General features: G+C 37.9%; 3 protein-coding genes and 2 long non-coding RNA genes across 8 annotated transcripts in view; 3 read left to right on the top strand and 2 right to left on the bottom strand.

Moving 5' to 3' along the window:
- Positions 1–1,963: 1,963 nt before the first annotated feature.
- LOC104824452 lies at positions 1,964–2,808 on the top strand. The gene is made up of 2 exons (XR_773452.2): positions 1,964–2,391; positions 2,571–2,808. It is a non-coding gene; the product is annotated as an uncharacterized LOC104824452 (long non-coding RNA).
- On the bottom strand, positions 2,684–6,645 carry LOC104824451 (probable galactinol--sucrose galactosyltransferase 2). The gene is made up of 14 exons (XM_010556540.2): positions 6,553–6,645; positions 6,177–6,388; positions 5,835–6,070; positions 5,629–5,719; positions 5,441–5,489; positions 5,269–5,360; positions 5,057–5,164; positions 4,835–4,957; positions 4,193–4,745; positions 4,007–4,074; positions 3,793–3,927; positions 3,487–3,704; positions 3,294–3,382; positions 2,684–3,211 (listed from the first exon to the last, which is right to left on the bottom strand). Exons 2-14 carry the CDS (start codon positions 6,368–6,370, stop codon positions 2,846–2,848), a joined length of 2,322 nt encoding a protein of 773 aa, XP_010554842.1. The 5' UTR covers positions 6,371–6,388; positions 6,553–6,645; the 3' UTR covers positions 2,684–2,845.
- Positions 4,438–6,381, top strand: LOC104824450. Of its 4 annotated transcripts, XR_773449.1 has the most exons (5): positions 4,438–4,525; positions 5,264–5,425; positions 5,574–5,684; positions 5,881–5,990; positions 6,147–6,381. It is a non-coding gene; the product is annotated as an uncharacterized LOC104824450 (long non-coding RNA). The 4 variants fall into 4 exon arrangements; XR_773448.1 differs by having other exon boundaries at positions 5,264–5,684; XR_773450.1 differs by lacking the exon at positions 4,438–4,525 and adding an exon at positions 5,074–5,166 and having other exon boundaries at positions 5,264–5,684.
- Positions 6,646–9,001: 2,356 nt separating the features above from the next.
- Positions 9,002–10,763, bottom strand: LOC104824453 (remorin-like). The gene is made up of 2 exons (XM_010556541.2): positions 9,919–10,763; positions 9,002–9,434 (listed from the first exon to the last, which is right to left on the bottom strand). Exons 1-2 carry the CDS (start codon positions 10,591–10,593, stop codon positions 9,228–9,230), a joined length of 882 nt encoding a protein of 293 aa, XP_010554843.1. The 5' UTR covers positions 10,594–10,763; the 3' UTR covers positions 9,002–9,227.
- A 2,601-nt stretch (positions 10,764–13,364) lies between these two features.
- The window catches only part of LOC104824454 (guanylate kinase 2-like), a 3,350-nt gene continuing 1,136 nt past the window's right edge, over positions 13,365–15,578 (top strand). The window contains exons 1-8 of the mRNA XM_010556542.2: positions 13,365–13,717; positions 14,028–14,063; positions 14,228–14,341; positions 14,433–14,503; positions 14,600–14,729; positions 14,834–15,196; positions 15,341–15,462; positions 15,534–15,578. Coding sequence (XP_010554844.1) covers positions 14,061–14,063; positions 14,228–14,341; positions 14,433–14,503; positions 14,600–14,729; positions 14,834–15,196; positions 15,341–15,462; positions 15,534–15,578 — 848 coding nt within the window. The 5' untranslated portion in view covers positions 13,365–13,717; positions 14,028–14,060. The remainder of the gene's footprint in view (positions 13,718–14,027; positions 14,064–14,227; positions 14,342–14,432; positions 14,504–14,599; positions 14,730–14,833; positions 15,197–15,340; positions 15,463–15,533) is intronic.

Here is a 15,578-nt window from a genome sequence, read left to right on the forward strand (position 1 = left end):
CGTAGTAGCAGAAATTGCGCAAACGCAACGAACGGTTAATTGTGAAGAATATATGGTTTTATACACATGCATGCATGGTTTCTCAAATAGCGGAAAGCAGAAGTCGGACCAAAAATAATTATAAAAAGCATATTATATCACCCATGAACTTCGATACAAGGAGATAGCGGTCCTCTTCCCCGTTTTTATTTAATTAATGATTTAGTTTTATCATTAATAGCTTAAAAACAGTGCATCATATATCTTGTATATATATTAATATACACATCTCCCCATTTACAAAACAAATTTATCCGTATATATAAATATTGGGTAAACATGGATACATACCCCCATCAATAAAATAATGTATTTCATATTGAAATTATAGAAATGAGACAAATATTTCTTATTGTGCACCCAATTTTATTTTTTTAATCTTTTAAGAATGATAATAATAATACATTCTGCATCCATCATATTGCGTGCAAGGGAGTCTGCATAGTCCAACGACGCCGTTTTATTCAAATGAAGCACAGTGCGTGAATAGTCTCAAGTTAGGCGCTCAACGTGAAGATTATAATTAAGCACATGGTCGCCATAAAAAATGCGCATAATAGGACCTTTTTTATTAAAATAATTTTATATGGTCAATATATATAGATACATATAGTCATATTTAATCAGCACGTGGTAAAATTCCACGTGTGCATGTGTTCGAGGAACTTGAAATAGATCATGATGACGATCCGATTGACGATTCACAACTGTTAGGATTCATGCATGAACAAAATATTGAGTTCTCTATGTATTAAAATCAACTTGTAACGAAGTCTGAAATGACTAAAAAAAAAAAGAGAAATAATATTTTATCTTTTCGCTAACTACGAAGTACGAAGTGGTGTTATTTTAACTAAGGGTTACATTTTTATTCAATTTCCTTATAATTTTGGTTAGACAAAAAAATTTTGAGAATAGACGGAACATAATTTTTCTTAAACTTGGAACCCATAATGCGTTTTAGAACCCACACCCCTTTGATAAGAATTGGGGCCTTTTTGTTCTTTATTTATAGAAACCAAATTTACAACGTGGGCAAATTGATCCCAATATCTAGTACATGCCATAAGACTACGTAACTAACTTAGAAAAAATCAACATAAACAATATTTTAACGCGTGTTCCATCTTAATGAACAAGCTTAAATCTAACAATTTTCAGTATTTTACATATATATAACTATAGACTTAAATTTCGCATGTATTACATATATGTAATATACGTAAACTATTCCCTAAACCGGTAAGAGTAAAACCACATGGAATCCATGAAACTTTACAATGTTATATACATTATAACGTACGGTACATTAGTTAGATTCTGTGCTGCGTAACTAATGATACGTCACATAATATATATATATATATATATATGTATGTATATATCCAGAATTCATGGCATGTGCGAAGTTTGGTTGCATGGCCTAAAGGGTATGGTCGGACGCATATGCCTTCTGGGAAATTCTCCCAGTCGTTGTTGTATTTATTTCATCAGTTGTTTTGTTTGGCTGAGAGATACATGCCAAGACAACTACTACGACGTGTGGTGCAATTAAATGTTACAGTTGGTCCAAGTTATCACGTCTGATCGTTAGCCAAACATAGAAAAAAAACATAGATTATAGAAAGTACATATAAGTTATACATGTCAATTCGTTGATATAAAACATGATGGTATATATGCAATGGACCCTAAGTTGCTTGATGATGAGATATAATAGCTGCCTTATATTATTGTATTTGCTAATTATTAACGTATCGAAATAGATATTTATAGCATAACCGTAATTCGGTGGATATAAATTATTTTGGTTTAGGGTTTTGATCATTTAGGTGGCATTATTTTCGAATAAATAACGAGTATTTTATATTCTCCATTATTTTAAAGCTGTATATATAATACAACTACGTGGCTAGAAAAAAATATATGAATAAGTTAACAAAAAAAAATATGAATATGTGAATTTAACTTCTTTTTCGGAATTCTTTTAAATGGGTTTTTTGATGGGCTTCAATGTGATGGGCTGGAAAAGATGTTCCATATCCAGCAACCAGCCCTTCAATGATTAGTCTGAGAGGAGAAGAGGACTGCATGCCGTTTTCCTCTAGGGTCGTAGCGTCCTTAAGACGCTTGTCTCGATTTAGTGACCCAAACCAAGCAACAATCAACATCTCGTCCCCTTCGCTGCCCCCGTTCGCCGCAGCGTTCCCGCACGATGGTTCAACTTCACCGGCGAATTTCCCTGCGATAAAAATGTGGCAATCGGTTGTTCTCTCTGGCGGATCGATGAAGATTCCAGTGACAGAGTAAATCGATGTATCCTCTTACCATTTACCCAGATTTTCTGAATCGGTGCGTATCTTTTAATCCCTGGTACTTTAATTTCGAATAGCTCTCATCGCCTGGGTGATTTCGCGGTGTAGAGATTATGTATAAAACCTCTAGGGTTTCTGATGTAGAATCAGAATCTGTAAATCCTAAAAGCCAATTCGAATTCCGCGTGAACTAAAAGATGGATTTATAACCAAAAGTCTGAGCCGGGACAGAGGAGTTTGCGATGCAACTATAGTTTCTTCTACTTCAGATTTGGAGAAGCTACATAACAATGGTGGTAGTTCTCACTCGCTCGATGACAAACAGCGAAAATGCGAAATGAAGATGATTCCACTTGTGGGACATTACATATGCAATACACCACCACCAGGTCTACCGCCATTACTACTTCTACTACTACAAGCATTTCTTATTTCCTGATGATGATGAATGATCTGATGAATACAAATGGTGAATGTTTGAATGTTGTTTCTTAGACTTGAATCTCTACAGGCCATCTGTACATCTCTTCCTTGGGGACAGGGAGATTGAATGTCACCACTCCAGAGACAGTGTCATAATTGAAGTCTGTCTCCGCGTTATCGATGCTGCATTTGATTGGACGTTGAGAAGAATAGGCTCCAAACCGGCCACAACCCCTAGCCTTGAGTGAGACCACAGCAGTTGGGGAACGGTTGTCGCTGAGGGCAGGAGGGTTCGTTTCTGAGGAGACCTCTCCGTCGAAGAATTCGGGTTTCTTGTCGGTAACCATGTTGATTTCAATGGCGTCCAGGGCACCACTGGCATTGAACATGTCAAGCAGACCGATTGGTGCAAATGCGATGGTTGGGGTGATTTCCTGTGGATATTGTGAAGATTTGTCAGTACAACCTAGATATGTAATTTCCATCTTTGGCTTATGTGGTTTTGTGGATAGTTACCTTCATCGGAGAGAAGTGGAAGAGTTCATATTCAAGCACTTTGAGGGTGAGCGGGATCGAAGCGCCTTTTGGTAGTCTTATCACCTCCCCTGTAATTAAAGAAGCTCATCTTTCAGCATCAGTTGCAACTAATCAAGCTCTTGAGACGGAGAACATATTGATGATGTTCAAGTTTCCCGAACGTGACATTTACCTGATCTGAAGGCATAGACGACTGTATCTCCATTCCATTCTGCACCAGCAACTTGAGCCATGAGATCGACATCATCAGCACAGACTGAACCAGTGAGGGTGCCAGGAGAAGCATTGTGAATGCGGTTTTTTTTCGTTTCCTTGCACCAACCAGCGCCTTGGCAGTTGAATACCCCGACCATGCCAGAGCACTTGTTCAGGTTCCAAATTTTGAGTAAGCTGTGAAAGTTCAGTTTTCCCAAGTGTTAGGCTTCTTTCTGTTCATCGTTACTGAAATGCCTAGAGAAAAGTTGGAGAAGTAGCATACCTGATGCCATCTCTGGCTGGATCGGCAAAGAGGCAGTCACGGGTTGGCCTGCCAGGAAGCTGGGCAGGAAGAACTGAACCGTCGGGGAGGACCAACTTCCGTAATAGTTCAAAGTTGTGGTTGCCCGGTTTGTCACTGTATAAATATGATCATGCATACATTCTCAGTAACGATCTTTAGGATACTAATCAGAACAAGTTGAAAGAATCGTTACCTGACATAGATCGCACATCCACCCACAGCACGTGCCGCAGCATGGTACTCTGCAGCTGGATGTAGGCTCTGAAAATGAAAAGGATTGGGTGGTTACCGGTTAGTAAACTTATTTTTTTTCTACTTGATTCATCAATGGTAACAAGTGCTAGTGTTGGTATCGATCACAGCTGAAAATATCTCTTACTTGGAACATGTCCCAATCAGGCTGCATGAATTCACCCAGGAAGAGGGTGTTGTATGCAACTGAAGAAATGTGGATGGTGTGAGAAGCAGGATCTCTCGGGTAGAAGTCATCAGATGCCCTAACGACGGCAGTCTGTTTCGCACTGTATATCCCATCTGTGTTATGACACATGCAAGCTATGCATCCATTATCCGGGAAGTTTCTAGCAACGGAGGCCTCAAGAGCCTGGTGGTAGCTGCGTGTAAGAGAGACTCGCCCACCATGACCGGCACCGAGGGTCTCAATGATATTCTGCACATCAACTTTCACTCCGTCTACACCACATGAAGCCAGGTACGAGTGAAGCTCATTGTAAAAGTTCAAAACTTTCTTTGGGTGGACAAGACCCAGACCATGAACAGTGAGGCTGTCCATTACTATATCCGGTTGGTTCCCCAATACACCTGGGGACTGAACCGGGTATGCTAATGCGCTGTCGTAGTGTTCCATTCCGGTGGCAACGGGATTAACTCCGCCCCAGTAACCGGCTAAAGCATGCCATACATAAACAAACCTGTAAGGAATAGGCAAAGCATTTAATTACACTATGCACAAACATTCATTAGGATGAATAAAAAAAGGTGATAGGACAGAACGATTTACTTCACATCCTGGCGTTGCTTTGCATCGTCAACAACGCTCTTTAGCCCTGATATTTGTTCATTGTTCTGGTTGTTCTTTTGAAATTTTTTGTTTTCCTTGATACCAGCCAGTCTGCTAGCAAACCTGCAAGTATATGAATTGGGGGAGGCTTAGCATATACAGTACACATACTGTTTCATTATATACATTGAAAACAGAAAGGCAGAGGGCGATGAATCATACTGTGCGCCTTCCTGAACAACAGAGTCGGCATCTTTGTCTTTACTTTCTATTTGTTGCCAACCATCATCTATGATCAAAAATTTTGGTGGAGTGCCTCCTTCAGAAAGACTGTAAATTAACCAAGAATTGGTCAGAAACTTCATATATATATTTGCAGTTATTGAACATTTTGAATGATTTTCCATCCATTTGTTCTTTGATATCCAGGCTACCTTTTAAGGCCTTCCTCAACACCTTCAGCAGTCACGTCTGTGTAGAAAGCGTCCCACGTGCACCACCCGAACCAGTTGAGGAAAGAAGGCAGCTAATAAACAAACGAAAAAGATATATCGTTAGATCCCAATTAAAGAGCCAGAATCCATACTCTCTGTAAGATTCGCTAACCTTCTTCTTCTCGCGGTGATGGAACGTTTGCATGTGTTTCTCTACAGCTCTGTTAAATCACGTAGAAACACTGTTACAAGAAACGTCTACACGGGACAACATGAAGCAGAGCTAATGCTTTGGTTGCTTTCAGATGCGTTATGATTAAAAAAAACTGATTACGGAAAACATAAGAGGGCCAAACATACTTTACGGCTTGTCTAATAACTTCGAAGGGATTGGTTCCAGCATGAACATAGACAAGGTGAGTTCCCTGTGTGGTTTCAACCGCCTTGTCTCCTGCAATAAGAACAAAACAAAAAAAGAAAAAGAAAAAGGAAAAGAGCTTCAGTTTCAGTTCTTGATTTCCGTAATTCATAAGCTCATTTAGTGGCCATATATATAATTAACATACCGCTCTCGAGACAAATCTCAATCTCATTTTTAGCATTGCCTTGCAGAACAGATCGGAACTGGCCTTCGAGGAGAGGTAGGAAAACAGTGTAGATGGTGGGAGAATCGTCGTCAACCTCGTCCTTGCTCTCAACAAGCATGAATTGGGTCTCCAAAGGTACATCTTTCCCACATGTTCCCATTCTCTGAGTCATCCACCATAGCTTGAATCGGAAACAGCACATCAACCGAAGCCCCCTTTTGCCAAAAAAAAAAAAGGATTTAACAAATCATAACGTCCCGAAACATGATTTCATTCATCAATCAATGACAGTAATTCAAAAATGGGTAAGAGGGTTCTTACTCCAATACACCGATGGGGAAGACATGAAGAGACTTGTTGTGATCAGATGTTGCGCCGATGAAGGCACCGGCGACACGACCGGCACCGGCGGTTCCCGGCGTGACGATAATGTTGTCGGGAACTTTGGTTAGGATCGTCTTCCCTTCTACCACCAAGTTGTCGTTCTGGACGCATATCTTTGGGGTTATCGTCATTTTTTCTCTTACGAGTTACTGTCTCAGCATTAGGAAACGTGACACGTTAGAGCTGAGTCATGGATCTCCGACGCAAAAACTCGGAGGAATCGTAATATTATCTCATTGGCCGGTCATATTCCCTACAAAAACCTGTTCTTACAAAAACGATTCAAAATTCGACAAAAACCAGAGACACTCACCAGTAGCTTATCCCTTTGCCCACCCGAGAGAGCTCACGCGCGATTCTAGAGAGAGAAAACTCAACTCTGCAGAAGCGAAATGCTGCTTCTACAAGAGAAGAGAGAGAGAGAGATGACGTCTGATCAGAACCGCTGCTCTGCGTTGACGGAGATCGCGGCGTTGGATAAACAAGGTGGCGGAGGAGGAGAGGTTTATATAGTCGGGAGCGCTCTGTATAACCGTTGGGATTTCGCCACGTGTAACATTCCTGTTTTCATAGTATAAAAATTGTTTAAAAATTATCTCTATTCACGAGGCATATGCATGTATCTGACAACAATTTCGCCAAGTCGCTGAAATACGTAAACGAACCAACCAATACATGTGGGCTCCACGTACGTATGTGGTCCGACCGGCTTCAAACTGGGTTGGTTCCTTGAACCGACTCTACCGAACTAAACCGAACATATTTTTTCCACGAGGAGTTTGTTCAACTCTAGGTGAAAGGTTTAATTGCAAAAAATATTTTAGGTCGTTTTCGATTTTACAATGATTGAGTTAAATTTCGGACATTGTAAAATTTTCTACACAAAGACGTGTCAAGGTGGGACCCAGCCACGTCATCTCGAGTTCATCTGACGGTGGAGTTTGCGTCTAAGATCTCAGCTGGAGACTTTGTTCAATGATATGCTTTTGTTGCCTTGTCGTGACGTGATGTTTAATGTTCACGTCTCAATCTAAACAAGATTGAATACGACGATCAAAAAGGCTATTTTCTAAACGATGATTAATCTCCCTCGGCTTCAATGATTGTGTAATTAATAATCCGAATCTTGGACTGATTCATATAAAACGTAAAATCTGTGAAATATACATGAGAATTAGAAAAACCCAATAAAAAAGGATTTGGCATCCAAAATTAGGTGGTCTAATCTCAAAAAAATATGTAAAATATATTATTGTTCCTAATTTAAATTGAAGTATGGAAAGATATATTTATCCGTATATTTTTTCCCAATTGTTTGTGGATGGATTATATCAGATGGTCACATTCAGTCATTATATCAAAAATACACTCCATTTGCTATTTTGACTTCAAGATATACCCTTCTCCAATTGTAACTATGTGATCTGTATGATCCGAAATATAATCTTGATCATATTGGTCATAACATTAAATTTTTAATATTTTTATCAAATGATTGGTGAGATATATAAGGTATGAATATAATGAATGAGTGTGATCATCATAAATATACCGTTATGACTAAAATTATATTTCGGATCATATAAATCAAAGTCAAAATGGGAGAAGAGGATATCTTGAACTCAAAATAGCGGGTATTTTTGACAAGATTCTCCCGTAGATATGTATGATCTCTTACAAGTCTCCACGTGTTCCTGTGGGACCCAAGAAGCCGTACTGGTGATGACGTAAGCATGTTGGAAGTTTTGACCTATCCGGGTCAGGTCCTTTTGTCAAAATAAAGAGAGACTGATTTGCAAATGAATCGTTTTGGTTGAGTCTAAACGGCCCATAACATGCAACCATTTAGTATTTTTATCATGTAGTATATATGTTATATTTTTTTTAATCACATCGTTAATATTCTATTATAGTTATATTTTTTAGTTGAAGGTGGAATTAAAAAATTTAATTAAAAAATCTGAAATGATATCTTTTAAATAATAAAAAAATTCTCTCAAAACGACATGTCTTATCAAAACGCGTGCCCTGTATACCAAACGATAAAATACATTAAGGGTTGTTTTGGTAAATCTGTATCATTGAAAGATAATTTCTCATACGGGGGGTTATTTCAGTACTTTAACCGAAGGGGCTTTCGGGATATTCCCCGATTCATAGGGAAACTGCACAAAGCGAACCCTGTCACTTCCTGTTGTTCTGTCTTTGCCAATTCCTCCGCAAGGACAAAACGGTAAATGTAAATAAGTTTTTCCGCCACTACCTTTTTGTTTTTTCCATTTTTATTTTTAAAATAATAATATATTAGCTAATCAACCGCGCATATGTATATTCGTGGACGGTATGAAAAAGAAGTTATGAATATATATATTCGTGGACGAAAACAATAGGTTATTAAATGATTGTGGTTGAACTTATGATTGAACTCAGCCGTCTCATTCCAATTTCAGTTTTTTTTGTTGGGTTATAATATAATCTCATTACAATATTTGTGGATTTTCAACTACAAACGTTACGTTTTCTGGTTAGATCAAACGTCACTTGCCGTACCACGTGTCAATTCGATTTGGTAACGTTTCAAAAGATATTGGGCCTTGGAAAGGCCCATTGGGCTTTTACATTCGAAATGCGTTGAGCCCAAAGACAGCCTCTTCTAGTTTAATCACTTTTGTCTCAGAAAATGTCGGACCAAAGTAAAAATATAAATGAGACCACCAAATATTTAATGATATCAAGTCCCATTTTTCAGAGCACTTTGTAAATGAAATAAATAGTAAAATATAGCATGAGAAATCTCTAAAAGCACATCTTGATACATGTTTAATATCCAAAACGAAAGGATATTTGGAGTAAATGTTAAACCGTACAAAACGCTTTCATAAGCTCTTATATGTATATACACACACACACACATATATATATGTATATATTAATTCCAAAATGAATAGCGGTCCACATATACATATATAATATGTATGAAGAGAGATATTATTGGGAAGAGAAGGAGAAGAAGGAGCGCTTAGCAGGAGGTCGACCGACGGCACGCATGAGGTTGGCAACCTCAAGAACCCTAGCCACCTGAGTGCCTCTCTTTGATTCCGAGGTGGCCCTCCTCTCCTCCGCTTTCCTCCTCGCCTTCGCTATGTCGTTCTCCATCTTCTCCCTCGCCTTTGCCCTCTTCTCCTCCAACTTCCTCTGCCATCCATCATTATAAATGTGTCACATATACATACATACATATATATATATATATATATATATATATATTTGTACGATCAAACAAAATATTATATATGCTAAGCTTTGGGGTATTGGGCTTTTAACTTTGTGGATATTTACAAGAAATTATACAGAGCAATATCACAATATGCCCCAGCCTTACCTAACCGGATCTACCAAAGCTTCTTCTTCCCTTTTTTTTTATTAAATAACCACGCACAAAAAAATCATGGATATCGAATTCATAAATCGCTTAGGAAAATACATGTCATCATCATCATCATCATCATCATCTAGCAAATTCATTCCATACCTTAGGTTTACTCTCAATATCAGACACATGACAAACTTAAACATGAGGTTATATGCCCACACGCATAATAATGATTTGTAAAGAAATAATTTCATATATATATATATATATATAGAGAGAGAGAGAGAGAGAGAGAGAATTAAATACCTCGATTTTCTTCATCCAAGAATTGGCCTTGTGGACCTGCTCGTTCTCCCAACCATTGATGATGGCATCTTCCCTCTTGAACCTGTTGTTGATCTTCGCCACTTTAGCGTTCTGCCACGCCCCTATCTTCGCCTCCACCTCCTCCCTCTTCACCCTCTGCACCGACACCACTCGACCCTGATTTCCCGACCCCGACCCCGACCCCGACCCCTCCGGACCACTCATCCTATCTGGCACGATCGCCAAAGGGTTCGTCTCTTCCTCATCCTCCTCCCTCTCCGGGACCCGACCAAAGTCATCCTCCTCCTCCCTTATCCTAGACAACAGGTCGTTGTTATTACTTCCGTTACCGTTACCGTTACCGTTACCGTTACCGTTACCGTTGTTGTTGTTGTGTTCCATGGGCATGGAAGATCCTGCGATGACGAGGGCGTTGAACTCTCGGCTTATGGTGGTGAAGTTCTCGCTCGCGTCGCTGAGGCTGGCAGACCTCGCCGGAGAGAAGTAGCCGCGGAACGACGGCGGCGGCGGGGGGGGGTGCGAACGCTCCTCCGGCGTCAGCGCGTGTATGTCACGCACGGCTGGCTCCGGCTCATCTCGGCTGCTCCGGTCGTCGGCCTCGGTGTTGGTCTCCGTACTCTGTCCGGTGCTCGTTTCACTGTACAGAGTCAGCATGATCGGTTAAAGGTTAGGGTTCCGATGATCATGGTGTGCTCCTTAGTGAGAATAGTGTTCTTCGCTACGTTTTTTTTCCTGGGAGGGGAGCTAATTAATTATCTCGTGCAGCTTTGATATAAGATGGAGAGAGATAATAAAATGGTAATAAATAAATAAATAAATAAATATTTGAATAGATTAAATAAATGAGGTAGAATTTTCAACATGGGGGAAAAATTAATGACCAATGAGCTTTGTGAAAGCTACCGTTAATTGCCTGCGGAGATGAAAAAGAACAGGTCATTATAATTAAATCGTTAAAATAATAAAATAAAAATTATTGTTTGCGCCTTGGTTTATTTTTTACGTTACCGGTAAGATATTTCATGCCGACAAATATAAACAGTAATATCTAAATAAAGAGACAAAATTTAACAGTACTACGGATGCGTTGATTGATAAGGTTAGGCAATCTTTTTCAATTATTTTTATTATTATTAAATTATAGAGGACCCCACCACAAAATTGAGATAACCGGCCAATCTATGGACTCAACACGTGTCCCATCATAGCCATAATAGCCCACGTGGCGGTTATTTATTGGTGGAGTTGTTTCCCGCCCAGAAGCTACGTATGTCAGCTTCATGAATTCGCTGACTCGGAGATCCATTAAAATGTTGCCACGTAAATATGTCATTTCCGACTACATTCTGTCTTTTTCATTAATAATACTATTTTTCTTGTCGTTTTGTAATGAAATATCAATTAGTTATCTAAGATGTTCTTTCACTAAGACGCGTCGCGGAATTTAAAATTCAATATCAGTATTTAATTTTAAAAATATAAATTCATGAGATTTTTATCATGGGCAATGATATATAGTCCGGCCCAAATATCGGCCCAAATAAGGCCCAGAATTTCTTTTCTTATTGCAAGCACAAAGCCTCATCTTCCAACAATATTTCCTTCGTATAAATATTATAATTTCGTGATTTTTGGTTGGTCCTCTATTTATTGTTGTATATCTATATTAGAGAGGATTGAAGCTTTTGAGAAAACTAATACAAATTTCTAGTTAGTAACTATATAATTTATATTTATTGTAAAATTATTATTTTTTCTCTTAGCGTTCTATAATCGAATAGGGGATGTTAAATAAGATAAATTACCTGTGAGTTAAGTCAAAAGGTATTTTTTCCCATACATTATAATTTTCACATTTTTCCGGATAAAACCCTAGAGAATAGTTCTTATTTAGTTGGTAGTGTCTGATTTTTATTAAAAAAAATTATTCTTTAATAAAAATCGGTAAATTATAAATAAAGTGGGTGCCCTGAAATTTTGGCTTTTTTAGAATTAAATTATAAATAAAGTTACGATTAGATCATTAAATAACACAGTGTCTCGAGTTGTGTGTGGCACGGACAGCCATAAAAATCTATTGGTGCATGTTTTCTTTTATTAATATTAATTATTATCTTATTTCATTAAAGCCCCTCCTTATCAATCATAGTAACAAATTTCTTCACTTCTTGCATCCTCTTTCAAAAAAATGTGGATGATGATCAATTATATAGTATTTAGTTTTAGCAATATATAAATATCTGTAATGTAATGAAACAGTTGAAAAATAATTATGAAATGGGTTTGATGTATTAGATTCAAGTTCTAATGATATGAAATAAATATGATAAAAAGACTATATATGTATATAATTAATATAAGTTTGACATGGCCAAAATCTAATTAAACCCATGACATGATAGAGAAAATTGTGTCATTAATTTGGGCTATACATCCATGGTACCTACCTTCTAGATTTCTAATTTTGATACACATTTAAAGGAATCTATTTAAGTAGACAAAGCAATGGGATATTAAAAAAAAAAAAGGGACCCAAATTCAAAATTGGAGGGTTTTATTGGTTATGTTGAGACGGCTGTATCCTGTATGGCTTCGGCTATACAAAATTAAAACAACTATATATGATTATATATCAATTAAGTATAATTCAAATCGTATTAAAACAAAAATAAATAAAAAATTATTTTTTAACGAAAACAAAATTTCAAATGAATCAAACTATGATATAAAACCGGAAAATATATAATATTTTCAAAAACAAAACAAAAAAATCAGAATAAAAACAAATCTACGAAAAAACGAACAATATATATATATATATATATATATATATCTTACTTATTGAGGACCAACATCTCATGTGGGAATAAAAGATTGGATGTTATTTTGAACAAAGGTCGGTCCCAATTGGAGGTTACATGTAAAATGAGTACACCTTCTCTTTTAACTTGTTCTTTACGTTAAGTCTCCATCCCTTCTTAAATGATTTGTTTCCATTTTGATCTGATACCCTTATTTATAATATAGAGAAATATTATCTTTAAATATTTAACTATTATTAATAAATGGTAAATTTGAAAAACTATATAAAAAAAGGGTATGAGAAATCTGAAAACGATGATTTATTTTGAAACAAAAAATTATTCTATAACCTTATGTAAAATTAAATTGAGGAAGTATTTTTCAATTGCAATCTTCTCAAACACCTGTTAAAAAACCATAGGATTATTAATTGATTTTTTAATTCTATCGAACCCAAACTGAAAATCCAAAATAATCTATCCTAATAAAAACAGAGAGATATGTTTATGAACAACTAAACAAACATATCATATTAAAACCAAAAAAAAAAAATATCATATTAATAATAAGCGATATATAGATTTCTCAAGCAAGTAAAAATAAATAAAATTAAATATAACAGAAGAGCTTTTGTTTCTCTCTCTAGCCCTATTTTGATTTCTATAACAGAAGAGCTTTTGCGGGATTCTCCCAACGACGACAGCTTTCTTACACCGTCACGGTCTCTTGTCTCCAAGTTGTCTTCGAATTCTGCGATTTATTCCTCTTGTACCCAAAACGAGGAATTTTTGAGTGAAATCTGCGGGGAAATAGTGGGAAATTTAACATTGTTGTTGATAAAGTACTCGAAGCTTGTCTCACGATTTTCTTATCCATCCTTTTTTATGTATATATTTCGTTCGTAATATCATCGCCTGCAACCGATTTCGATCCGAAAGCGTCTGTCTTTCTCACGGTCCTAGTGTTCTTACTCGAGGTACGAACATGGGTTTGATTCTATTTCGCTTGTTCTCGTAGATACGTTATTGGGTGCGTTCAATCATCCTGCTTCGAGTCTTACCCATCGTTTGATCGCTGATTTAAGATCTTATTTTGTGATTATTTGATGCATCTGCATTTGGGTTTTGCTGCTTTTTGCAGGAGAGAAAAAAAGATTTTGCCTTCATGTAAAACTTTGAATTGCTTTTATAGAGAGAAAAAACAAAATTATGAGTTGTTCCAGATTTTGGAATTGTGATTTCTCTTGTAATTTTGATCTCTTATTTGTTGTTTGTGCCGTTGCTCAGGCTGAGTTGTCTTCTTGAAGGCCTAGAATTTCTATGGTGAGCCCCTTTCGGTGATTCACTCTGTTTTCCAAAATCCGGTTTCTCAATTTGTGGATGATGATGATACAGTTTTTGTTTCAGACATATCTGTGCCCTTTTCATAGAACAGGACATGGTGTTCTTAGTCAATAGGTTTCTCACATTTTGATTCTTCTGGTTAGGGAGAGGCACCAGCTTTCCTTGTCGATCATCTCCTCAACGGGCATTCCAATGGCTTCGGTGTAAAATCCGAATCCGATCACACTGAAATGTCAGTTGATCTCTGCGATCGATCCGTAAGCCCATTTGATGCATTGATCCGTATACCGTTCGAAATGATCTAGTTTTGGGGTTGATCTGATGTGAGGTTCATTCATCATTATACAGTATGTGATCACTCACAATGGAAACGCATTGTCCCTTGGGGTTCAGATTCATGACAAAAGCTCAAACACCTGGTGGGTCATATAAAGTTTGGATTTTTACGCTGTAGTATGGGTCAAGATCTCATTTTACATTGAGATCTTGATGGATTTGTTCGGTCCGTGTCGCAGGGTTAGTCCCACTGTGGTGGGAACAAGCCCGAAGCCCTGCAAGGGCTTCTCTGCCATTCTTCTAGAAGAAGGTAGGATCCTGGTTATCAAGAAAGGTTCAGGTACTGACGACTCGATCTGGTTCCTTGAGGTGAGTTTCTGCATATTGGTCTGGACCCGTGACCGTTGAGATGTGAACAAAGGGCACAAGCCTTATTCTAGTGTAGCAATTGAAGTTCTCTTTTCGATTGTTAGGTGGATACTCCTTATGTTCGGGAACAAAAAAAGCTATTGGGAGCAGAGGTTGTAACATGGAGTAAGGGTGTGACGGGCGTTGCTGAGAAGCCGATTGTCATAAGTGGTCCTTCTGGAGTTGGAAAGGGAACTCTCATATCGATGCTGATGAAGGAATTCCCTTCCATGTTTGGATTCTCGGTGAGCCACACAACTCGAGCTCCAAGGAATATGGAGAAAAATGGTGTTCATTACCACTTCACTGAGAGAAGTGTTATGGAGAAAGAAATCAAAGATGGCAAGTTTCTGGAGTTTGCTTCTGTTCATGGAAATTTATACGGAACCAGCATTGAAGCTGTTGAGGCAGTGGCAGACTCGGGGAAGGTATAAACTATGGAGTCTTTGGTTAAGTTCCGTTTGTATAGAGGCTCGAAGTTGTTGCCTTTTTCCGTGTCTGAAAGCTCGACGATTGATTATTTGATGATCCTAAAAGGAATATCTCTCTTTTATGATGGCTTTTTTGTGTAGAGATGCATTCTTGACATTGATGTTCAAGGGGCAAGGTCTGTGAGGGCGAGCTCTCTTGATGCTATATTCATTTTCGTCTGTCCTCCTTCAATGAAGGAACTTGAAGATAGACTCCGTGCTCGGTAAATCATGTTTACCCCTTCTTGTACTTCGGATCTTTCCTTGTTCTTTCGGCCCTGAATGCTTTCAACAGAGGTACGGAGACAGAAGAGCAGATCCAAAAGAGGCTTAGGAATGC

The sequence above is a fragment of the Tarenaya hassleriana genome, unplaced genomic scaffold (genome assembly GCF_000463585.1).
Source record: "Tarenaya hassleriana unplaced genomic scaffold, ASM46358v1 Cleome4, whole genome shotgun sequence".
Classification (NCBI taxonomy): Eukaryota; Viridiplantae; Streptophyta; class Magnoliopsida; order Brassicales; family Cleomaceae; genus Tarenaya; species Tarenaya hassleriana.